The sequence below is a fragment of the Haliaeetus leucocephalus genome, unplaced genomic scaffold, assembly GCF_000737465.1.
Source record: "Haliaeetus leucocephalus isolate CR32 unplaced genomic scaffold, Haliaeetus_leucocephalus-4.0 Scaffold819, whole genome shotgun sequence".
Taxonomy (NCBI): Eukaryota; Metazoa; Chordata; class Aves; order Accipitriformes; family Accipitridae; genus Haliaeetus; species Haliaeetus leucocephalus.
This window is the reverse complement of record NW_010973255.1, coordinates 4816097-4836138: the sequence shown is the minus strand read 5'-3', so window position 1 is coordinate 4836138 and position 20042 is coordinate 4816097. Positions and strand designations below refer to the sequence as shown.

At 41.1% G+C, this 20042-nt stretch overlaps 1 protein-coding gene across 1 annotated transcript in view; it reads left to right on the top strand.

Annotated features, from left to right (window-relative positions):
• Positions 1-20042, top strand: part of UST (uronyl-2-sulfotransferase) — a gene marked incomplete at its 5' end in the record, with an annotated part of 99103 nt that overhangs the window by 11596 nt on the left and 67465 nt on the right. The window contains 2 exons of the mRNA XM_010581932.1: positions 5330-5485; positions 13123-13202. Of these exons, the coding sequence (XP_010580234.1) occupies positions 5330-5485; positions 13123-13202 (236 nt within the window). The remainder of the gene's footprint in view (positions 1-5329; positions 5486-13122; positions 13203-20042) is intronic.

Below are 20042 nucleotides of genomic sequence, written 5' to 3'. Positions count from 1 at the left end.
GGGGGGGGGGAAGTCATCCTTTTTCAATTAAATTAGTTGCCCAATGAAAATGCAACAGAAGAGACTTCTGTTTCTTCTTCTGCCTTATTTTCAGTGCTCCACTGCAGCTATATGGCTTTCAAACTTTGAAAACAAACAAATTTCACCCTTACCTTTCTTGTGGTTTCTAGTGTATTTTCAGTGACCGTAGAGGAGATCATGCTGTCTGGTGTGCTTCAGAGTTGGTTAATTCCAAAAGCTTGTCTCTGTCCGGTGTCACTACACTCTACAGGTGGATGTTGACATAACTGAATCTGTGTGGTTTAGCTGGGGAAGAAGGAGGCTAACTAGTAATTTATTTTGTTTTCTCTCTTTTTCATCTTTCAGTCATGTTTTCTGCTGACCTATCTTTGTGTTAGCAATTCTTCATTATAATTGCTTTAAAAGTGAGTAAGAATAAGTTGATATTTGTTTGGAATGTGATTTTGTGCAGCAGTTCCTGAAGTTAGGTTTGCAATACGTTATCTCTTAGTGGCCTTAGAGTTTGTCTTTAAATAGGCTGTGGCAGGCTTGTGACAAACCTCAATTAAAAAGAGGCATCCAATGGATCTAGGAAGATCTCAAAGCACGTGATTGAATTATCTGATCTGTCTTCATGTAACCCACAATGTGAGAGTGGTTATTCTCTGGACATGGTAGAAGATGAGCTAAAAATGAAATGCATGGTGGGTAACAAAATTCTGGAATTTGTTGGTATAGCAGGTTGTGTAAGAAGTTTTTCATGCAACAGGCAAGGATGTGCCTTCTAACAACCCATATGCAATCTTTGGGGGCATTGGAGGAGGAGGAAAGATACTAGAGAGAAATGGACTGCTGACAGCACTCAAGTTTGCAGGTGCCTAACGAGCACCTTCCACCATTCACAAGCCAAATGGGCTATTCCTTTGACCCAGTAAGCCGTTTTTTGAATTCTTACAACTTTGTCTCACTTGGACAGGAAAAAAAATTGAGAGGTTGCAGTGGGAAAATGTGATGCTATATAGAGATGTGTGACGTCAGAAAATATTACATTGCTTTCAGGATCTTCCCAGTTCTGTCTATGTTGGTTGGCCTCATTCACCCTGGTAAACATGGAGCGCTATCTGACCGCGGGTTAGTGTCTGCTCGGAAAGGAGAAGCCAGTTCTGGCACCCGCTTCTGGCCCCTTTCATGAGTAAGGACAGGGGTCACTTTTTGCAGAAGTTGTGAAGATAATGGATTGTTTTCTGGGAACATGTATCTCTGACATGAGTTATTTGTCTGGGCAAATTGTACCTGGGCTGGGAAATTTTTGGCAAGTGAGCAAAATTATACTGGATTTGGCTCAGTAAAAGTGGAATTATTTAGGCCCTTGGGTGGATCCCTAAATCGTTCACACTGCAAGTAATTATCCAGCCTAATTGTCATTAAATGACGCAAAGGTTTACCTGGAGACAAAGCCACCACTGAAGATGGAAGTCTGGGGTTTTGTCAGGCTATCTGAGAAAGGGCTCCCCTCCTGAGACTGGCAGACCTATCCTGCTGAACTACTTGACAGTTGTCGTCCATAATGCAAATTCATTTTGGGTTAAACTTGCTTTTTCTTCTCCTCAATTTCATTCACAATGGTTCTTGACATCTTTAACTGTGGAACAAAAGAAAAAAAAAAACCTCAGTTTGAACTGACAAGTGAATTGTTATGTAACTTTCCACACCCTTGGAGAGAGCTGTTGTAATTATACTGTGAGGTTTACTTTTTTTATAGCTGTAAGTACTAATTCATTTAACTCCAAAGTGAATTACATGTTTGAATTGTTTATATTACATCCGGGCTTTGATGCAGTGCTCAATAAAGTCACTCTGTAATTATTTTGAAGTTGTGTATATTGTTACATGGATATCATGTTGCCAGAGCATCACCTCAGCAGTTAGTCAGTCTACATGATACATACTCTCACTGTAAATAAAATGTAATCCAATTAGTGTTTTGTAAACCTCCAGCTGCTGTTTTCCATCTTGTTTCCGCTAATATAATAAGAGCCTTCTTTTCAAGTGACTCCTCTGCCACCATCTCTTACGTTGTCTGAGTCTGTTGTGAGTATCGGCAGGGGAAAAGAAAGAAGTTGCTCTCTGAAAAAGTTTTCAATTTCTCGCATTTCTAGATTTGCCTGATACAAGCTCAGGTTTCTGGAAGAAGTATTTCTTCTAAGAAATTACTTAGACATTTGCTAAAATGCACAAAGCAGATTTGCAGCATCCTGAGGGAACTGGTCACATTAAACAAATACTTGCTTATGTACCAAAAGCCTGTGTACTGCATGGCTTTGTGCACTGGGCACACCCTCTGGGGTGTTTAGGTGTTTAAGTGGAATAGTGACATAAACAGATGAAACATGAGCAAAGCTTCAGCGGTACATCCCTAAAGCTAGCCACATTCAGCAGTGCTGCAAGTGAAGTTTTGATTACCATTAATGACTGTGTTCTTCTGAAGTGAGCTTTGAGCTGTAGCATTTATCTTGAATCTTGTCCTATTTTACCTAAGTGCATTCAGATGTTTACTGAATCGAGGCATTGATATATTGGCCTCATTTAAGCTAAACAGTTGTCTGAAAATAATAGCCCTTTATTTCAGTTTTCTCTGTCTGCAGTGAGTATTTGCTTATGGATTCTTTTGGAAGTTGCCATGGTTATCATCTGTGTGCAGAACAGAGTTGTGCTATGTGGGAAGGTGAATTTCAGAAACAAAGGTGAGAACTGGCTAAGCTTGGTAGCAACTGTCATTATTTTAGCTGGTAAAGTTGTTTGCACAGAATAGAGACTTTACAAAGGCCTGCTTTAATTTTTTTTTCATTTTTAAAGAATGATAGTAATAAGATTCACCCAAGATTACTGGCTAATCAAGTCAGGGATTTAATTAGAACTTGAATGTAATCTGGGTGCAGCAAAATTCTGCTTGAAATGTACCAATGAAGAAAAAATTTTGCACTCTATATTGCAAAGTGCAACTTTGCTATGAAAATAAACCAGTTAATAATTATGAAGCATTTTTAAACATTTCCTTAGCCCTACAAACTCCAGTCATTTATCACAATTCCAGGATGCTAGGCAAACAAATGCTACGTATGCTCTTACTCCTTCGCTGGCATTTGTCAGCATCTACTTAGCATTTCTCTTGAAGACCTTCACATACTTGCACAGCAAAGTATGCCAAAAGTGTATGTCTGAGCAGAGGAGAAACTTCCACAAGGTAGTTGTTGTGTGGATAGTGTGGAAGGGCTGTGGCAAATACTGATGCTGGTTTTTGTTAAACGAAGAAATGAATCAAAAAGGGGGCAATCTAGAATATGGCTCGTATGTGTTCTTGCATGAGGAAAAACTTTGATGATGGTGTCCCTAGTGTTATAATCAACATAATAATATGTGTTCAGATGTTAACCTTTCAGATATCATTAGCGGTTGTTTTGGAATAGGTTAGCTACAGCTGTAGCATAGAGATGTTAAATTCATCACCTTTGGAGTTCTCTGATCATTGAGGCTGGGATTTTACATTTCATAGGAAGCAAGGCTTCTAAAGGAAAATTGATAAGGAATAAGGGGGCTAGGTTTCTCATAGAAAACTAGAAAAATGTTACGAAATAGTAAGACTTGGTGTGTTATGTGGGTTTTGTATGAGCCTTGGGAGGCCCATGTTTACTTGCTGAATCAGCAGATGTGGTGTCCTGGAACTTGGAAAGCTTAACTGAGGCCATGACCACCAAATACCTACCCCTTCCCCAGATAATCTGGGGAATGACAGCTTCCATGTTTATGTTGCAGTGAAGGATATCCTAAACATTGCAACCAGTAACAACAGTAATGTTCTTTTGGTCATGAAGTGTAACCTTGATAGCAAAGTGCCAGTGTGTTCCCTTTATATGTAAGGGAATCCAGATTTTTCCTTTTATTTTCTTTTATTCTAGTTTGCAGTCCTCTCCTCTTTGAAAGTAATCTGAAGGGTTGCCTGAGGAATCATTTTGCTTCCCTGATGAAGATCTATTAGCTGTTCAAATACCATGAGAAGTGCCAGAAGCCCATGTGCCTCATCTGACTGCTTTTATGGTAGAAATCCTTCTGCTGGGAGGATGTGATTGCATCAACAGCAGAACTAACTATAGGTTGATACACACCATCACTTTGGCATGTGAACCGTTCCTTGCGCTAAACACGTCGCCTGGAGCCTGGGTGCAGGCCCTGTGTCAGGAAACATTTAGTGCCATCGTCTTAATAGAAAAATGAGCTTTCCATAAGTGAGGGCTATATATGCACTGCTGTGGATGAAACTGTGAGCTCCTGACTATGTTAGCCAATTCAGAAGGCTTGAAAACAGATGCCTCTTGGCCTATATTACCAGATGCTGCTGCTATATGCTATACACCAAATACTTGTCTAGTGTGATAGTGTGACTTCAGAATGCCTTTTACTGAAAGAACAGCCCATGGGCATTGTCCAGGGACAAACAAGACTGCATCCAATGCGCTTCAAGACACTGAATTACTACGCGCTTGTTCTGGTTTCCTGGGGAGGAGAGCATGGTGCAAGAGTTAGCATGGCCTGGAGACTGTTCCCAGTGGGCAAGTTGGATGCGGCTGGTTTGTTTTGAGGTTTAGTGAACATCACCTGTACAGAGGTGACCAGACTGTGCCAGTTTGCCTCCAGGCCACCTGTGGCACCAGCATTGTTTATTCCACAAGTAGATACCTAGCCAGAGGCATGATTTGCTCTCTGAGTCTCTTTGGAAGATTCATGTTTATATTTGAAATTGAAACAGTTGACTAATTTTAACTCTATACAATAGGTGGTTGTTTGGTTTTGGTTTTTTTCTTTTTAAGCTGAAGTTTTGCAATTCGAGCATTCCTCTTGCATTATGTCAACTTCACTTGGAGTTGCCAAACTGTAGTGCAAATTCACTCCTCTTCATTCTTTGTATGGGAGGCGGCCAAGTAAAGCTGACTATTTGCATTGAGGTTACAAGCAGCAAGTTTAAGCCCATCATCATCTTCACTAGAAGATACCAGCAGTGGGTTAGTGTTTCTGGAGTAGCTAGAAATCTGCACTGTTACATTAAACTGGATCATGGTGGGGAAGTCTCAGCTTGCCACCTCCTGAGCCATGTGTTTCTATTCTAAAGAGCTTCTAGCTTGCTGGTGGAAGTGAATGCTTCCGACCTGGGCAGGGCCCTAAAAATTCTCCTGTACGTATCTGTTGGCTTATGGTCAAAACATGCTGTGATTCAGAGGTACACAGAGACAAAAATACCAATATACTAACTCCATTTTTTTCAATCTTTATTTAGGTGCTTCCTTTCCCCAGCCAGGTGGTCTACAACAGAGTTGGAAAGTGTGGGAGTCGAACTGTGGTTTTGCTTTTGAGAATTTTATCAGAGAAACATGGATTCAACCTAGTTACATCTGACATCCATAACAAAACAAGACTGACCAAAAATGAACAGGTAAGATACTCCTGCTCATCTTAGATCCTGTTTCCTTATTATGTTTGTGAAACTGAGGAATAAAGGCATATGCTAGCAGAAATAGTATTGAATCGTGTACGCTACTTTGACCTGAGTAATCAGCCAGAATTCATCGTCCTCTAAGTGGCTTCAGTTAATAGGAGTGATGGATGGTAGAGCCAAGAGCAACATCATGTGGAAGCTAACCAGAAAAACTAACTTCCAGTGAGCCAGGTCTTGAATTTAGTCAGCCTAGCAGTTAGTCCAGCAGTGGGGCAAGAAGGGTTAGTACAAGTGAAGTTAGGTGCTAACAGCTTCTGGGACCTGTATTAATGTATCTGCAGGGCACAGCCATTTATCATATAAGCAGGCCAGCTTATTCAGACCTAGCTTGGGTCTTCTTAAGCAGAGCAGGAGTAAATAATGGCCAACAGGGTTTTTTTAGCTCACTTTCTTAATTCACTTCTGATAATCACTTGCTTCAAAAAGTTGTTTCCCAGGGCCATGCTAACACATGTTGCTATAATCTGACATGCCGCTGATCCTATCTTAGCCTCTTGCTCATCTGCCTTTTTCATGTTATCGCACAACCCTCACTAAAGCAAGTAAAAATACCACATGAAACCTCTTTACCAGGACACGCCTTTTCATGTTCCCTTACAGTTGTAGAGGGCATTATTTTTGCAGCTTTGATTCCACAAAAGATCCAGTTATTTAAATTCCCTTGTATTTAGCGTAACCACGTGCCCTCTGTGAGTATCGCTGCCATCAGTAGGTATTGCTGCAATACAAAAAACCTCAGACTCCAAAGTGTACGGGATGTAGTCAGATGCTGTACACGTGACTGCAGCACACGTTGCCCACAGTTGCTATTTTGATCTGCTGATCAGGTAAATGCCTGTGTCACTGCTAGGAATAGGAGCCTGCAAACCACAAAAGGATGTATGCGATGATCAAAATACGAACCTGGGCCTGCCACTGGCATTGTGCTGTGTTTGGGGGTGGTTTATTTGTAGCTTGTTTTTGTTATTTTAGATACAGCAGTTCATTCCAAATGGAAATTTGGGAGCACGTATTGCTCCTGCAGGTCTAAGAGCACCTCCTCCCTTCCAAGGTGGCCATCGGGGTCCCACCGGCAGCCGGCTCACCTAACCTCGCATGCACCCAAGTTCAGCCCGAGCCGGGGACCAGCTGGCCAGGGCTGCCGTGCCAGCCCAAAGGCTTCTGTGCACGGCTGGGTGCAACACCCCAGTGAAAGGCTGGGGGGGAGGACAGCGTGCCCCCACTGCCCCTGCCTGTGGCCGAGGGAAGGGGCAGAGCCCTGGGCCACAGCTGCCGCAGCATCGCTCTGTGTATTCCGCCAGCAGCACCGTGGAGGCTGGGGAGTTCACAAAATGGTCCCATCGGGTCGGGGTCAAACTATGCTGTGCTGCAGAGCCTGCCTGGTTAGTTTTTCTGCTTAACTGTTGGATATGGGAGAAGGGATTTCTGTGGGTATGACTGCTTTTGTGTTTCGGGCTGTTTGGGTTTTGTTTTAACCATGTCCTTCATCGAGTTTCATTGCTGGCTGGGAGACGCATCATAAAACCTAAAAACCTTTCAGGTATTAATAATCACCAGCTTTCACCCTCATCGTCTACTTTGTTTCAGTTCTGCTCTGCCTTCCTCTGGTAGGTGGATTGTCCTTTGTTAAACGTGCTACCAGATCGCACCTCAACAGTCTTCAGTGCTCTAGTCCAGCATGTGGAGATTCCAGAGAGGCCCAGACTTACTTCTGATGCAACTAAAACGCTGACGGAGAATAAATACCTGCATTACTTTTTGCACTTCAGAAGCTGTTGAGTTACTAGACAGAGAATGTGCTGGAACACAGATGGTGCTGGATGTATTGCTACAGAGCTGATGATTTACTCTATAGATTGCCCTACTGTAACTTGACTCTCTTTAATTTATGGCTAATTTACGTGGTTACAATAGGTTCATAATTTAATGAGTACTTTTGCTGAAAAGTGCCTTTGATCGCCAGGAAACATGCCTGGAGACAGTAACAGTTCTGTTGTTCAAAGTATTTTTAGTTGTCTTCTCATTTTTTATGAGCAGAATATGAAAAAATAAATTATTTCTCTCACCTTTAATGTGGTGTACACAAGAGGAAGTTAAGAGAATGGATGGTCTCAGGCTCCAGGCATTGGAATGAGAGAAAAGAGAGCTGGGCTGGGCTGTAGGCTCCCAGCATGAGCATGGGATTCTCACTCAAGATGATACGTCTCTCTTCCTTCTGTCATTTGTCTGTCCTGTGTTTAGTTAAAGCCCTGATCCAGCCAAGACTTTTCTGTAAATATTTAGCTTATGCAGTCTGCTGTGGTTAAATAAAGTTAAGCATGTAGGTGTTCATAATGACTGCAGGGACTGCACATAACTGGAATCCATATTCTCCTTGCCTTTTACCAGTCTCTGTCCTACTAAGAAATTTTCCCAAATTATGTGAGCCTGCCAGCAATTAGAATTGCAGCCTTTGAACATCTATGGGCATAAGGGAGTGAGTTCTAGAAACAGATGAGTTAATCTGTGCCTTAACATTTGCTATAATATTTCCAAGTAAATTAAATACAGAAAATAATATGTAGTATTCATGTATACAAAGTTAGTCTAATTGATGTGGCTTTAAAATGACACACAAACTGTTGCAAAATGAATTCTTCCCCTTCCCTGACTTCTTCCCCCACCCCCATTTTTTTTGCATTCAGAGAAGTAAGAATGAGTATGCTTATAGATATACAAATACCAATCACCTATGGGAGTAACTGATAGTTTATCTTCATATCATTTCCTTCTACTGCCCATCCTTATGGCTTTACCGCCAGCTTTATATATAATTCCAGTTTAACACACTAAAAATCCATCACTAATTTTTCTTAAATTCTTTTGAAGATAGAAAATTGGTCATAGCAGCTTGGGGAGCTGCAGAAATTCTTGAAACCATTCCAAATTTTTGAGAGCTGAAAATGAAGATCTAGTCTCATTCCTGTGAGTTGCAAGTTGTTTATTGAAATGAATACCGAGATGAAAGTGATATACCAAATACCTGTAGATACTTGTGCCTCCTGGACCCTACATGCCTTCAGTACAGACTGAAAACAGTACAAAAAGGTAAAGAACTCACAAGACAGACAGAGATTTTTCTTGTTGTTCTGTTTGTATCAATGATAGTGGAGACCATCGTGTGATCCAGCTGACCTCACTTGAAAAATCCCAGTTGCCTCACCATTTTTATACATTTTGACCTCGAATTCTCCCAGTGAAATATAGCAGCTTAAAAAAAGTAGTAACATTTTGGCTGTTGTCTGTGCAGGCTTATTATCTGATTATTTCTTTTTGTTCCCAGTAGATTTTACTTATTGCAAATCTCAAACCAAACAGGACTGCTCTGAGCAGTTAGCGTAGCGGGCTGGTGTTTCCAGAAGAGGGGAAGAAGGTGTCCTCTCTCACAAGCCTGGGTTGAGATTTTGTGCAGGAACAAGGCTGTGGCTGGAGCAAAGCCATCCTCCACGTTTCTCGCTTTTCGAGGAGGGCCCCATCCAGTCTCTGTCAGTCATTTCACTGTGCCATCTGCTGGATTGTTATTTACAATGCAGCAACAGCCGAGTACAAATACACAGATGATGCTGAGCCAGTACAGTTTGATTTCTGCTGTACAGCCAACTGAGATCCCGCAGTGGTAGTGTAGGACAGTAGACTAAGGAAAAAACCTTTCCCCTTGGAGTATTGCCTCTTGGTGTTCTTGCTCAGGTGAGCTTTAAGGTTCAAAAATAGCTTGTGATTTACAGGATTGCCTCTGTTTGCAGATCTGGTCTTCTTTAAAGGTCCTATTTAAAAGTCAGCGCAGAAAATGAATTTTGGAGAAAAATTTAAAATAAAAGCTTGAGCAAGGAGTCACAGTTGATAGAAAGATGTTACGCTAGGGACCAAATTAGCATTTAGCCTAAAGGCTCTGCTCCTTCCAATTAATTGGTGTTTGAGGGGGGAGGGCTGGAATGACAGCAAATGTGTTGACCACACCACAGAGGTCTTCACAACTGCTTGCTGTGGTTTAGCATCTCTGCAGGCTCCTGTCCTGAGGTGTGCACGCTCCCCTTTCCTGGGGAAGCAGAGCGCACCCAGTGCTTTGGGTTCGCCTTTGCCCGGCCATGGAGCTGATGTGGCTGGACCGTGCCGCGGGCTCCGCTGAGCACACGGGCACAGGGTGCTGCTGCCTGCCTCTCCCCGCACACTCTTCGTGTCCTGGCGTTTCCCACTGCCTCCATCCTTGTTCAGCAGCATTAACGCTCTGGTGCAATTCAGTTCATTTCAAAAGCAAATAACTGTCTTTTTCAGCACTGTTTCACTGAAAGAGCCTAACTCCCACAGGAGAGCGTGGGCAGCAGCAAGAAAGAGGAATGGCTCTTGATGGGCCCTTAACCTCGCGGGCATGTGCTCCTTTCAGGCTTCCTCCAGATATTTTTACAGCTTCTCCCTTCAAACACGGATGTGTTCTGCTTCCTCTCTCCCCTAACAGTGTTTGCCAGGGTAGTTTTATCTTCTACTGCTTGTGCCTTTTCATCTCTTTTCAAACTTAGGTTGGTTTAAGACCATCTCCTAGATCATCTCTGCTTGTATGTATCTCTCCTTCATCACTCGTTCCATCCAAAGGTACTTGCTTTCCTCTGTTCACTCTTGCTCTCTGTGGGTCCTCTACACTAATCATCGTGGAAAAAAAGGCAAACAAAAACAACCAACCAACCACTAAAGACCTTACTCTTCTGGGAGACCCTGGAAGATTTTTCTTTACTTTTTTTTTTTTCTTTTAACATCATCTTAAAAGGAGGGGCAGATCACTAGGTATTCCTGAGCAATATATTTGGCTTGTTCGACTGAAATCAGTTCAACACAGTGGGATCAGAGAGAGAGGCCCGAGGGAAATATGGCCACAATTTGCATGTGGCCGTGAGCCATTACAGTTACTTATTTTTCCCTCCTGACATCTGTGTGTTGTTTCTGTTGAGCCTTACTTACCCTTTTGGCAGGGTTTTTAAAAGAATGTTTTTTGCTTGTTTGTTCATACACCCATTGTAGCTTTATCCACATCTGCTTTTACAAGTCCAGTTGATCATTAAGTGTCTAAACATGAAGGTACTTTCAATCAAAACAAAATTCTGTGTCTGCTTTGGAGTAAGCTATTACCATAGCTCAAGAGATGGAGTTTGGTAGCAAGAGATTAAAAAAAAAGCCAGGAGCCAGATGCTGTCCTGCTCTCCATGCCTCTTTCCAGACTCCCTTTGCTTCTGAGGCAGAAGTGCCTGCGCTGGTCCGGCAGCAGGCTGACATGAGCCTGAGGCTGACATCAGGTGAAGTGCAATGGGAAATGTGGTGGTGGCGTAATGTCAATCTGCCTGGCACCAGCAAATTGGTACCAGCCCCAGGGAGAGCTGAGGGGCAAGGGAGGCTTGCGTGGTACTTTGTAACACTCACACACACGTTTATCTAGCGGTAATATATTAAAGCTGCCTGTCTTTTTAAACTCAGTGGGATTACTTTGTATGGGTATACTATCTTTACATCTCCGTATTTGTACTCTAACGGTGGTTTTTCATTTATTCCAAGGCGAAATTATAGTGGTGACCGTAGTGGCATGAATAGAGTGTTTATTCCATACCAGTAACTTCCTTCTGCCATCGTCCTTCCTTCATTCATGCAGATAGAGTAACGCACGTAAAATGTCAGTTTAACATAAAGCTTCATACAGGTCTGAGAATTTCAGTTCTGTAACTTGTCTGTGTAAAACCAAAGAAAGAAGCCAATTGAGACACCTGATACCCAGCCTCTAGAGTCTCCCCTTGTTTCATTCTGCAAGGTGAATGAATATAATTTTTTGGTAGAGAAAGTTACCAGTCCTAAAGAAATGTTGGCTTGCTTGGTTTGCTAGGAAAGCCTTTGTCTCTTCAGAGCATTAACAAACAATACTCAATTATTTTGTGCTAATTATTGCAAAGTTTCCTGGGCTTTCTAATTCTGGCCTGGGCAAGCTCTGCTCTTCAGATTTATTAATTTCTTGCTCATAGCATTTATATCGTACTGAAGGAGCTGTATAAAGACCTGTTTGTATTTGAATCAAACAGTCCAGAGTCCATATATGACTAACTAAAGCAGGGGGGCTATTCCTTTCCTGCCTCTTTTTTTTTTTTTTTTTTTTAAATCGCCCACCTTCTTTTTGTTTTCTCTTGTTTCTCTTTTCCTTTCACATTGTCTTTCTTTTGGTGGTCTCCTCTTCTTTATGTTCCATACCCTTGGGTTTACAGCCTTTCTTAAGACGTCATATACCTTAATATACTAATATGCCTTGATATACAAGGTCTATACCTAATATGCCTTGATGTACTCCAACTAGTTTGACAGGAGAAGGCCCATCGTGAGAAGGCAGACAACGTGAACTGTTTGCTTCAGTGCTGATTGTACATGTATGCGTATAAAATTGTTGAAGGCAGAGGAAAAGTAGGGAAAAGCATATTAGTGTGTGCATTTTTTTACTCAGCCCTAGAAGTTAAATGGCTATAGTTTGTGTTGTCTGAAAGAAGAAGGCAAGTTATGTGTCCTAGGAAAACATGGAGAACGAAAGATGGATGAGAAGCAGTAAAATGTGACACACGGTGTAAAAACCATGGCAAAATATCAGTATATCGAAACTGGGAAATAGAAGGAAAAAAACACTGTCATTTCAAATGCATTTGTGTTCAGTGTCCATAATATAGCCTGCATTTGAGCACAGGACAGAAAATCTGAAAATAAATCTTAGGAAATTAATAGTAAGGAAACAAAATTAACCAGGATGTCTCGACTCTCTAGCATGATGCTCCATTAGACACTTTCAGTTTCCTCTAGATCGTAGCTAGAGCTCAGCTTACACAACATAGATACTCATATCCGTAGTGAGCAGTCTTCAATATATGCTGTTTACATTATTCCATTTTAATGATCTGAAAATTTAAATAATTTATTTTTAAAAAAATTAAAATTGTGTGAATGTGCCTGAACTAGAACTTAGCTTTATCTTTCTGAAAGTGCCCATTTAATTTGTACTCTTAATTTGCTGTAATAGTAAAAGGAACAGCAAGTGCTGATTTCTATATTTAAACAGGCAAATCAATCAAGTGTTTTGGCAATGTTGGCAATTATTACATGAAAATGGTCATTGGCTCAGTTCCCACTTTCTGTTACATTTTCAGACATTTTACATTTTGGCATTCTGCTGAATAGAACCAGTGTCTTCAGAGGGCAGCCACCACTTGCAAAGCTCTGATGCAGATTTAGGCAGGGGTTAGATTTTTCTTTTAGTTTATGCCTTTCCTTAAACTGATACCCACTTTTGGAAGTACATAAGCTCCATGATAGCAGGATGGTGTCTGCAGCTTAATCTTTCTTGCTCAGGCATGAAATAGTAGTTGTGCTATCTTGATGACAGTGTTTGGGAGGGATAGTGGGGAAGGAGTTCCTGAGTGATTCAGACTTGAAAATTACATCATCATATGTTGTTTGAGAATTACATTTGTCTCAAAATGTGCATTGACATAACATGGAAAATTTGATTTGTTGATTCTTTTTAGATGGAATTGATTAAAAACATAAGCACTGCTGAGCAGCCCTATTTATTCACTAGACATGTTCATTTCCTCAACTTCTCAAGGTAAGGCATTTTTTCAGTTCAAAGTCTTTTTCATTGATTTCTATTAATTGTAATACATAGAACATTTTCCCTCATTTTTTACATTGAAACAATACAATGTACTTTTTTTTTTTCCTCCTTTCTGGCACTGGAAGTCACATTCAAAAGTTGGAGGGGGGGGGGCTGTTCTGTGCTCTCTTTGCTACAAGATAGTTATGTACAGTATGTTTGTGAAAAGCTAGGATGTTATTGCATGCCTTTGCCTCTGAGATGATCTTGGTTTACATTTCCAGAAAAAATGCATGAGATGGTAACTTGGGTCTTTAGACTGTGCATTCGTGTTTTAAAAGTGGCAGCACACTGTTGTGAATGTTTCATCTCTGTATAGCCAGATACTAATACAAGACTGAAAACTCCACTGAATTAATTAATTTTGTACCTGGAATGACTCTTCACCAATTTAACCAATTTAATTTCGTTCTGACAAAATAGTCCCCATTCCACAGGGAATGGAAGTATTTCTAAACCATGGAAACGGATTATGCTTTGTATCATGGGAGTGCAGTCCCTTCTGGCAGCTATTTGAAAGTATGCACCAAGACTCTAGAGACATTTATAGCATGGAATGTGAAGAAAATTGAACTTGGATGAAAGTTCTGAGGAATTTTTGGAAGGATGCGAATGAGTGATGCCAGTTAGCATTTAGCCAGGACACAGAGGTTAAAGCTGACTGCGGATGGTTATTGCCTAGGCTTTAAATTTAATTTGGAAATTATATTTGGAAACCGGTGCCACTAGATTGGACTCCTCACATTTATATAAAAAAATTTCTGTACAAGTGTGAATTTCTGTAAATCTTTGCAATGGCTTGCCTAACTTCCCAGCATTTTGTTTACATTTGGTAATGTTAGTGTATGTCTTTTGAATGTATGGCTTCAGGCATGGGTAGACAGTGTAGTAAGAAATGATAAAATTGGGGGGGGCTGTTGTTTAGTTTTGGTTTTTTCAAAAATAAAATATTTTGAGCAATTGGAAATTCACTTGATACATAACATAACTATCAGCATGATTTTGTTACATGAAAACAAGAAGAGTTAAACAAAATTCTGTTCTTCTGTGTTCTCTAATCTGTTTCCATGAGAGTTCCATTTCTAATGTATTATCTTTAAAGAATAAAACTCATTAGAATAGGACTTCACATCTTTGATAAATGATCTCTTCTCTCTGCCAAAATGCAAGATCAAACAAGTAGCCACACCTGGGGGTCAAAGGGATATTTCTTGATTAAACTGATTTTTCAGAGATGGTATGCAACATTAGGTATGTGAGAAAACGATGAACATCATTACCTCTTGCTCCTCCCAAGATCCCATTTTCTATACATATAGTAAATCCTTGCCATGTAAGTAACATGTTTCTTCTGTAGCCTATCCATGAGATTAAATCTCTCTACGTTTTTCTTCCAGTAGAAATTTGTGAAAATACATTAAAATTATATAAGATGTGTAAAAGTATTTGTAGCTTCCTTTTTGGCTGCTCCTTGCAAACCTGAAAAACATATTTTTCTTTTTATTGAGAGGACACTTGGTTTAACTAGTAGCTGTAAAGTGGTGAAAAGGCTGATGAGTCTTTTAAATGAGACATCATTGAAGTGCATCAGCATTGCTTACTATTGGTTTAGCATTTCCTAGTGTTTTCTGAGTAATTAAAAACTTTTGACAGTTTTAGTCTTTAGTTTCAAAATTCATTGGTAGTGTTACACTTAACAGTGAAGTAGCATGTTGAATATTCTCTCTGTTCCTTAATTCCACGGTGATTTTTTTTTTTTAAACTGATTTCATTAGGAACTGGAGTGTCAGGTATGGATTTTGCAGAAATTTCAAGAATGTGATTTAAATACACATTATAAGTATTACAGTATTGTGAAAGCATTTTAGTTTTGCTTGATTTTTTTGAAACTATTCCTTTATAGACTGTCTCTAGTGGAGAGCTGCACTCAAATTGTCTCCTGTTTGCCCCAGCTTTTCTGCCAGCTCAGCATAAAAGCCGTGCAATACCCCAGAAACTAAAAAAAATGAGTGTTAAAGTATCAGTGTGGTGTTTTCTGGCTGACAGCTGAAGACCTTAGACAGCAGCTCACCGTGAGCAGCCAGCGCCGTGGGGAGCGGGACACATGCACAGGGACAGGTCGGAGACAACCGACACCTGACCGCAGGCCTAGGGCAGCTTCAGGTGTATGAAAGGCTCAAAGTTCAGCCTGAAGATCAAAGAACCCTACTTTGGTGAAACCCCTTGCTCCTTCCCAAGGCAGGGGATGAGGCTTTCTACATGCTGTTGTAGCAGAGCTCTTACTGGAAATCATGAATTATTGCAGGGGCAGCCATCCTGGGCATTAGCCCAGGGACCAAACTCGCTTCTCTTGTTTGGCATCTTATACCTTTGAAACCAAGCTTTTTGTTTGCAGGAAGGGATAAGGAATGCTTTATTCTCCTTCCTACTGTGTGTATCAAGCTGGCAGACAAGTAGGAGATGGAAGGCATGTTATCTTTGCTACTCTTTTGGTAAGCTCGAAGGTCACTGTTGGAACAAAAGGAGTCTCTTCCACTCGCCTTGCACTTCTCTGCTTGAGTGCTTTCAAGATCTGTAGGGATTGCATTAGGTTGTTTAGTCCATCTTGCCAAGGTACTAGAGAAGCAGAGGAAATGTAAGCAGAGGCGTGCAAAACGGGAGTCTGCTTTGCTTTCGCTTATTGGTGCTTTTCAGCTCCCAAACAGTAGTAAGAAAAATAAACTTGAGTTTCATTTAACTTCACTGATGTGTATAGCAGCAATGACAAATCACTTGGATTTCCCCCTTTCGTACCCTGCACCTGCTTATAAACCTGTCAGCGCTTAAAGGTCTCTGATTATTCAGAAAAGCATCACGGCATTTACTTATGATTGTTTCCAACTGAAACAAAAGGGACTGTATCTTCTTTCCAGAAAAAATCTCTAGTGGAAGTGAGCTAAGCCTTCAGTGGTGAATATGAGCACATGCATGTTTCTGAGGCACCATTAGTTTTGCTGAACAAAGTTCTAAAATCTTGAAAATCTCATCCTGACCTGAATACTTGCCAGGGCTGGTTTCCCCTCGTTTTTGAACAGTTTTAAGAGTGCCTGCTGGTTCAGCTGAGCAAATGAATCCTCATTTACTCACCTATGTCTTCATCTTTTAATTCAGTACTACATTTTCTCAATCCAGAGTAGTGCAAAGAGGTAGACAAAAAGAAAAATCTTAAAAGGACGTATTAAAGCAAATCTTATGTGAATTTTTACAGGCATAAATCTAATTAATTGTAGCTTCAAACAGAAGATAAAAAACTAAGTTTCTTGCTCTTTGTTGATGTGAGTGAATTTCTACATAGCACTTGTCATGGGAGAAGCTTTTATTCCCGATGGTTTGCAGCTTCTGTTCCCAGTCTCTCCAGTGCAGCTAGGGGTAGCTTTAGGAGATGACCCCCTGCCTTGGGAGGGTGGCTACTCCATCCAGTTCATTTTGGGACCATTTCTTTTGGGGAAGGTGGTACTGTTTATTGAATTCTCCTTTACTTGTGATTCCTGGGTGAGGCTTTTCATTATGGCTCTGTTGTTGTCGTCCTGCTCATTTCATCCTAAATTCTGGACTGACCTCTCCATACGTGGCTTTCTTCTAATAACCCTACTTGGAAATGTTCTTATACACAGAGGTAAACGTTCAGGTGCTTCTTGGTTTCATACTGCCTGTTGCTACTGGGGCTAGCCCAGCATGGGATTTCCTTGCTCTTGATTGGAAAAAGAGAGTATTTCTCAGAAGTCTTCCATGAAAGCGTCCAAGCTGCATTTGAAGGCATCATGTTACACTGCCTCTGCCATTTCCTTGGGCACTTGGTTCCAGTTGTCTGTCAGCTTTACTGTCACAAATTTTTGTGGCTAATTTCTAATGTGAATTTCTCTGGGTTTTGCTCCTTATTGACTGAAATGCTTTTTTTGTTCTCTGGTGTTTCTCCCCATGCATCTACCTGCCACTGCCGTCTCCAAACACCTTTCACTCTTCCTTTTGATCACAGGTACTCGCAAACCTCTTGCCAGCGGGTGTTTTCCTCATCCATTTAATAACTCTGTGACTCTTCTCTGAAACTTCTCCAGTAGTTCCATAGTCTTTATTAAGTGTAAGCATCAAAACTGTACTCTGGACCTGTATCAGCTTCGCTAATGTTGTACATGGTAGAAAAAAAACCTCTTTGCAGTCGCCATGCTTATACCTTCTAAAGCTACAGTTGTGCCAGAGTAAACTGGGCTTTCAGGGCGAGTTGTTTTTCCAGTGTGTTTCCTAGATCCTTTCCTAGTCACTGTTTACCAGGCTGCCATTTCCCATTCTGTAGAAATGGCCTTCATTCCTTATTCTTACATGTGTTAACCAAGGGGAAAAAAGTGAGTGACATGAAGCATGCAAAATTGCTAGCTTCTGTCGTACTGCAGTGGATGTTGTGAAGTAGAAAATTCTTTGAATAAAAAAAAAAAAGAAAAAAAGAAAATCTCCCTTGATATTTATGTGTACTCTTAGAATGCTGAGATCTGTTGGCCTATGTTAAAAAAAACAAGAAGAAAACCAAAGAACTTTTTTTCTCATGTGCCCAAGGAGCTCTAGAAGTTGTCAGTCATAACCTGTGCTGTGGTCTGAGATGCACGGGGCAGAGGCACCCCCCTCCATTTGTGCAGAACTCGGGAGGTTTGCCTCCACACAGGTATGTGTGCCTGAAAAGGGCACATTGCAGGACCAGGGTGACAGCTATCATTTATCTTTGTGATATCCCAATTCCTTTTCAAAGTCAATGCTGCAAGTATTTAAAAAGAATTATGGGAGCCGTTAAATTAGTAAAAATACTGATATATTTTTTTGTCTCTTTCTGAATTCAAGTTTATATACTAAGGTTGCTGGAAAAGCATCCAAAATGTTAATCAGAAGCAAATATTTAAGAATGTCCCTACTCTAAGCAGGTAAAGATATACACGCTGATACATTTGCTGAGATTGCAGGTGTTATTGGTAGATCTAAGCAATACACTGTTAGAGTGCAGAAGCTGTGAAGAACTGGAATAACCTGCAGAGAGACAAAAAGCTGTTTCAGGATAGCTGCAGGTTGTTCACTGTGCTTTATCATAAATGCTGCTTGTCATCTATTTATTTAGCCTGAGAAAAAATGAAGCAGGAAGAAGCTTCAAGTTTGTGCAAAAGCCCCACTTGACCTCTTGGTAATCTGCTGAATTAAGTAACTGTAACAGTCTTTGGGCAGCTACTCAAGATGCCTTGTGTGTGCTCCCAAGTGTCACAGATTTCAGAGAAGCAGAAATAACATTTGCAGGAATGCACAGGGGATAGTGAGGCCACGGTTTTGGGTCAGGATGAATCAGGGGTGAGCAGAATTGCGCAACTCCCATTTTGGATGCAGGAAGGCAGCTTTCTTCCCTCCGACACTGTTATCTTCAAGCATGTACTTACCGACCCCAGTTCGGGCTGAGCGAGAAGCTTGGCTGCTCCCTCCTGTCTTGGGGTAAATGAACGTTACAGGGCAACATGTGAAAAACTAAAGACGTGCCTCTGTCAGTGACTGGTAAGTGACTTTTGCTTGTTTAAAGGGTGGCTGAGTAGGTCAGGGTTAAAGTCATAGGAGGGAGAAGCATTAAAAAGACCACCCAGAGAGAGAAATAGGCTTTTTCATCTCTCACTGGAGCCATGAATTCTTTACTTTCTGCAGTAGTTATAGGCCACTGGGGAACGATCTCCTTTAAAGTTTCCTATGATGTGGTAAGGAGATGCAGAGATAAAGCATGGACTCAATTTTAATCTTACATTTTAATTAGCCCTTATAATTCAGCTCAGTATATCTTATTTGTTCAAAGCCAGGATGAATTATCACCCAGCATTAGTATGTGAGGAGTCATCCTTTCTGCGCTGTCGGGCTGCTGCCTTCTTCTTCTTTTCAGCTGCAGTTTAATATCTGCAGCATCTATTTAGCATACGTGTGTATGTGCTTGAGGTGGGGGGACACCACTTTCCTTTTAGCATAATTTTCTAAGGAAATAAGACTCATACAGCAGTTACAGCTGTTGTGCGTGTCTTTCCAGTTTCCCCCCACGCCTAAATAATTTCTGAACCCGTTGGCCAGTTTCAAACCAAATTTGGAAGGCCAGTAGAAGACTCGGAGACAACCACGCTGCTGCAGGTACATCTGCTGAAGGGAAAGCCAAGCAAAACAGAGCTGCTGGACCTTCTGCTGGGCCACAGCCAGCAGCCCCCCCCTCCCTGTGCCCTGCTCGGATGCCAGCCCCAGCTCTCCCATGTCCCTCTTGCTCAGTGCATGAGGGGTGTGGGGGGACAGGTTTTGAGGAGGAGAGAAAGACCTGTTGGGTCTTCTGCTTGGGAAGGTACTTGCCTTTAGTCCCCAGAATCAGTGTAAGAAATATTTCTGATTTTCTGTTATTCATTAGCAGAGTTAATGTGTAAAGTTCTTGTTTTTCTTAAAAAAAGTCTTTTTTGGTAGACAGTCTGTATCAGCATTGCTGATTTTTTTTTTTTTTAATATTACTTTTTTAAACAGACACAATGGCCAACACTAACTAACAAAAATGAGTAAATCAGGCTGCTGTAGCGGCAGACAGTGTCACAGCCAGCAGTGCTGATCAGTTTGGACACTTTCCTTCAACTCTGACCTGAATTCTGAATTATGGGTAGTAGTAAATCACATATTGAATGAAGGCAGAGATAGACAAAGAGAGATTCAGTCTGGATAAGCCCAAAAATAAATTTAGTTTCTGAATATTGTTCGGGGGGGTTTTGTTATTCA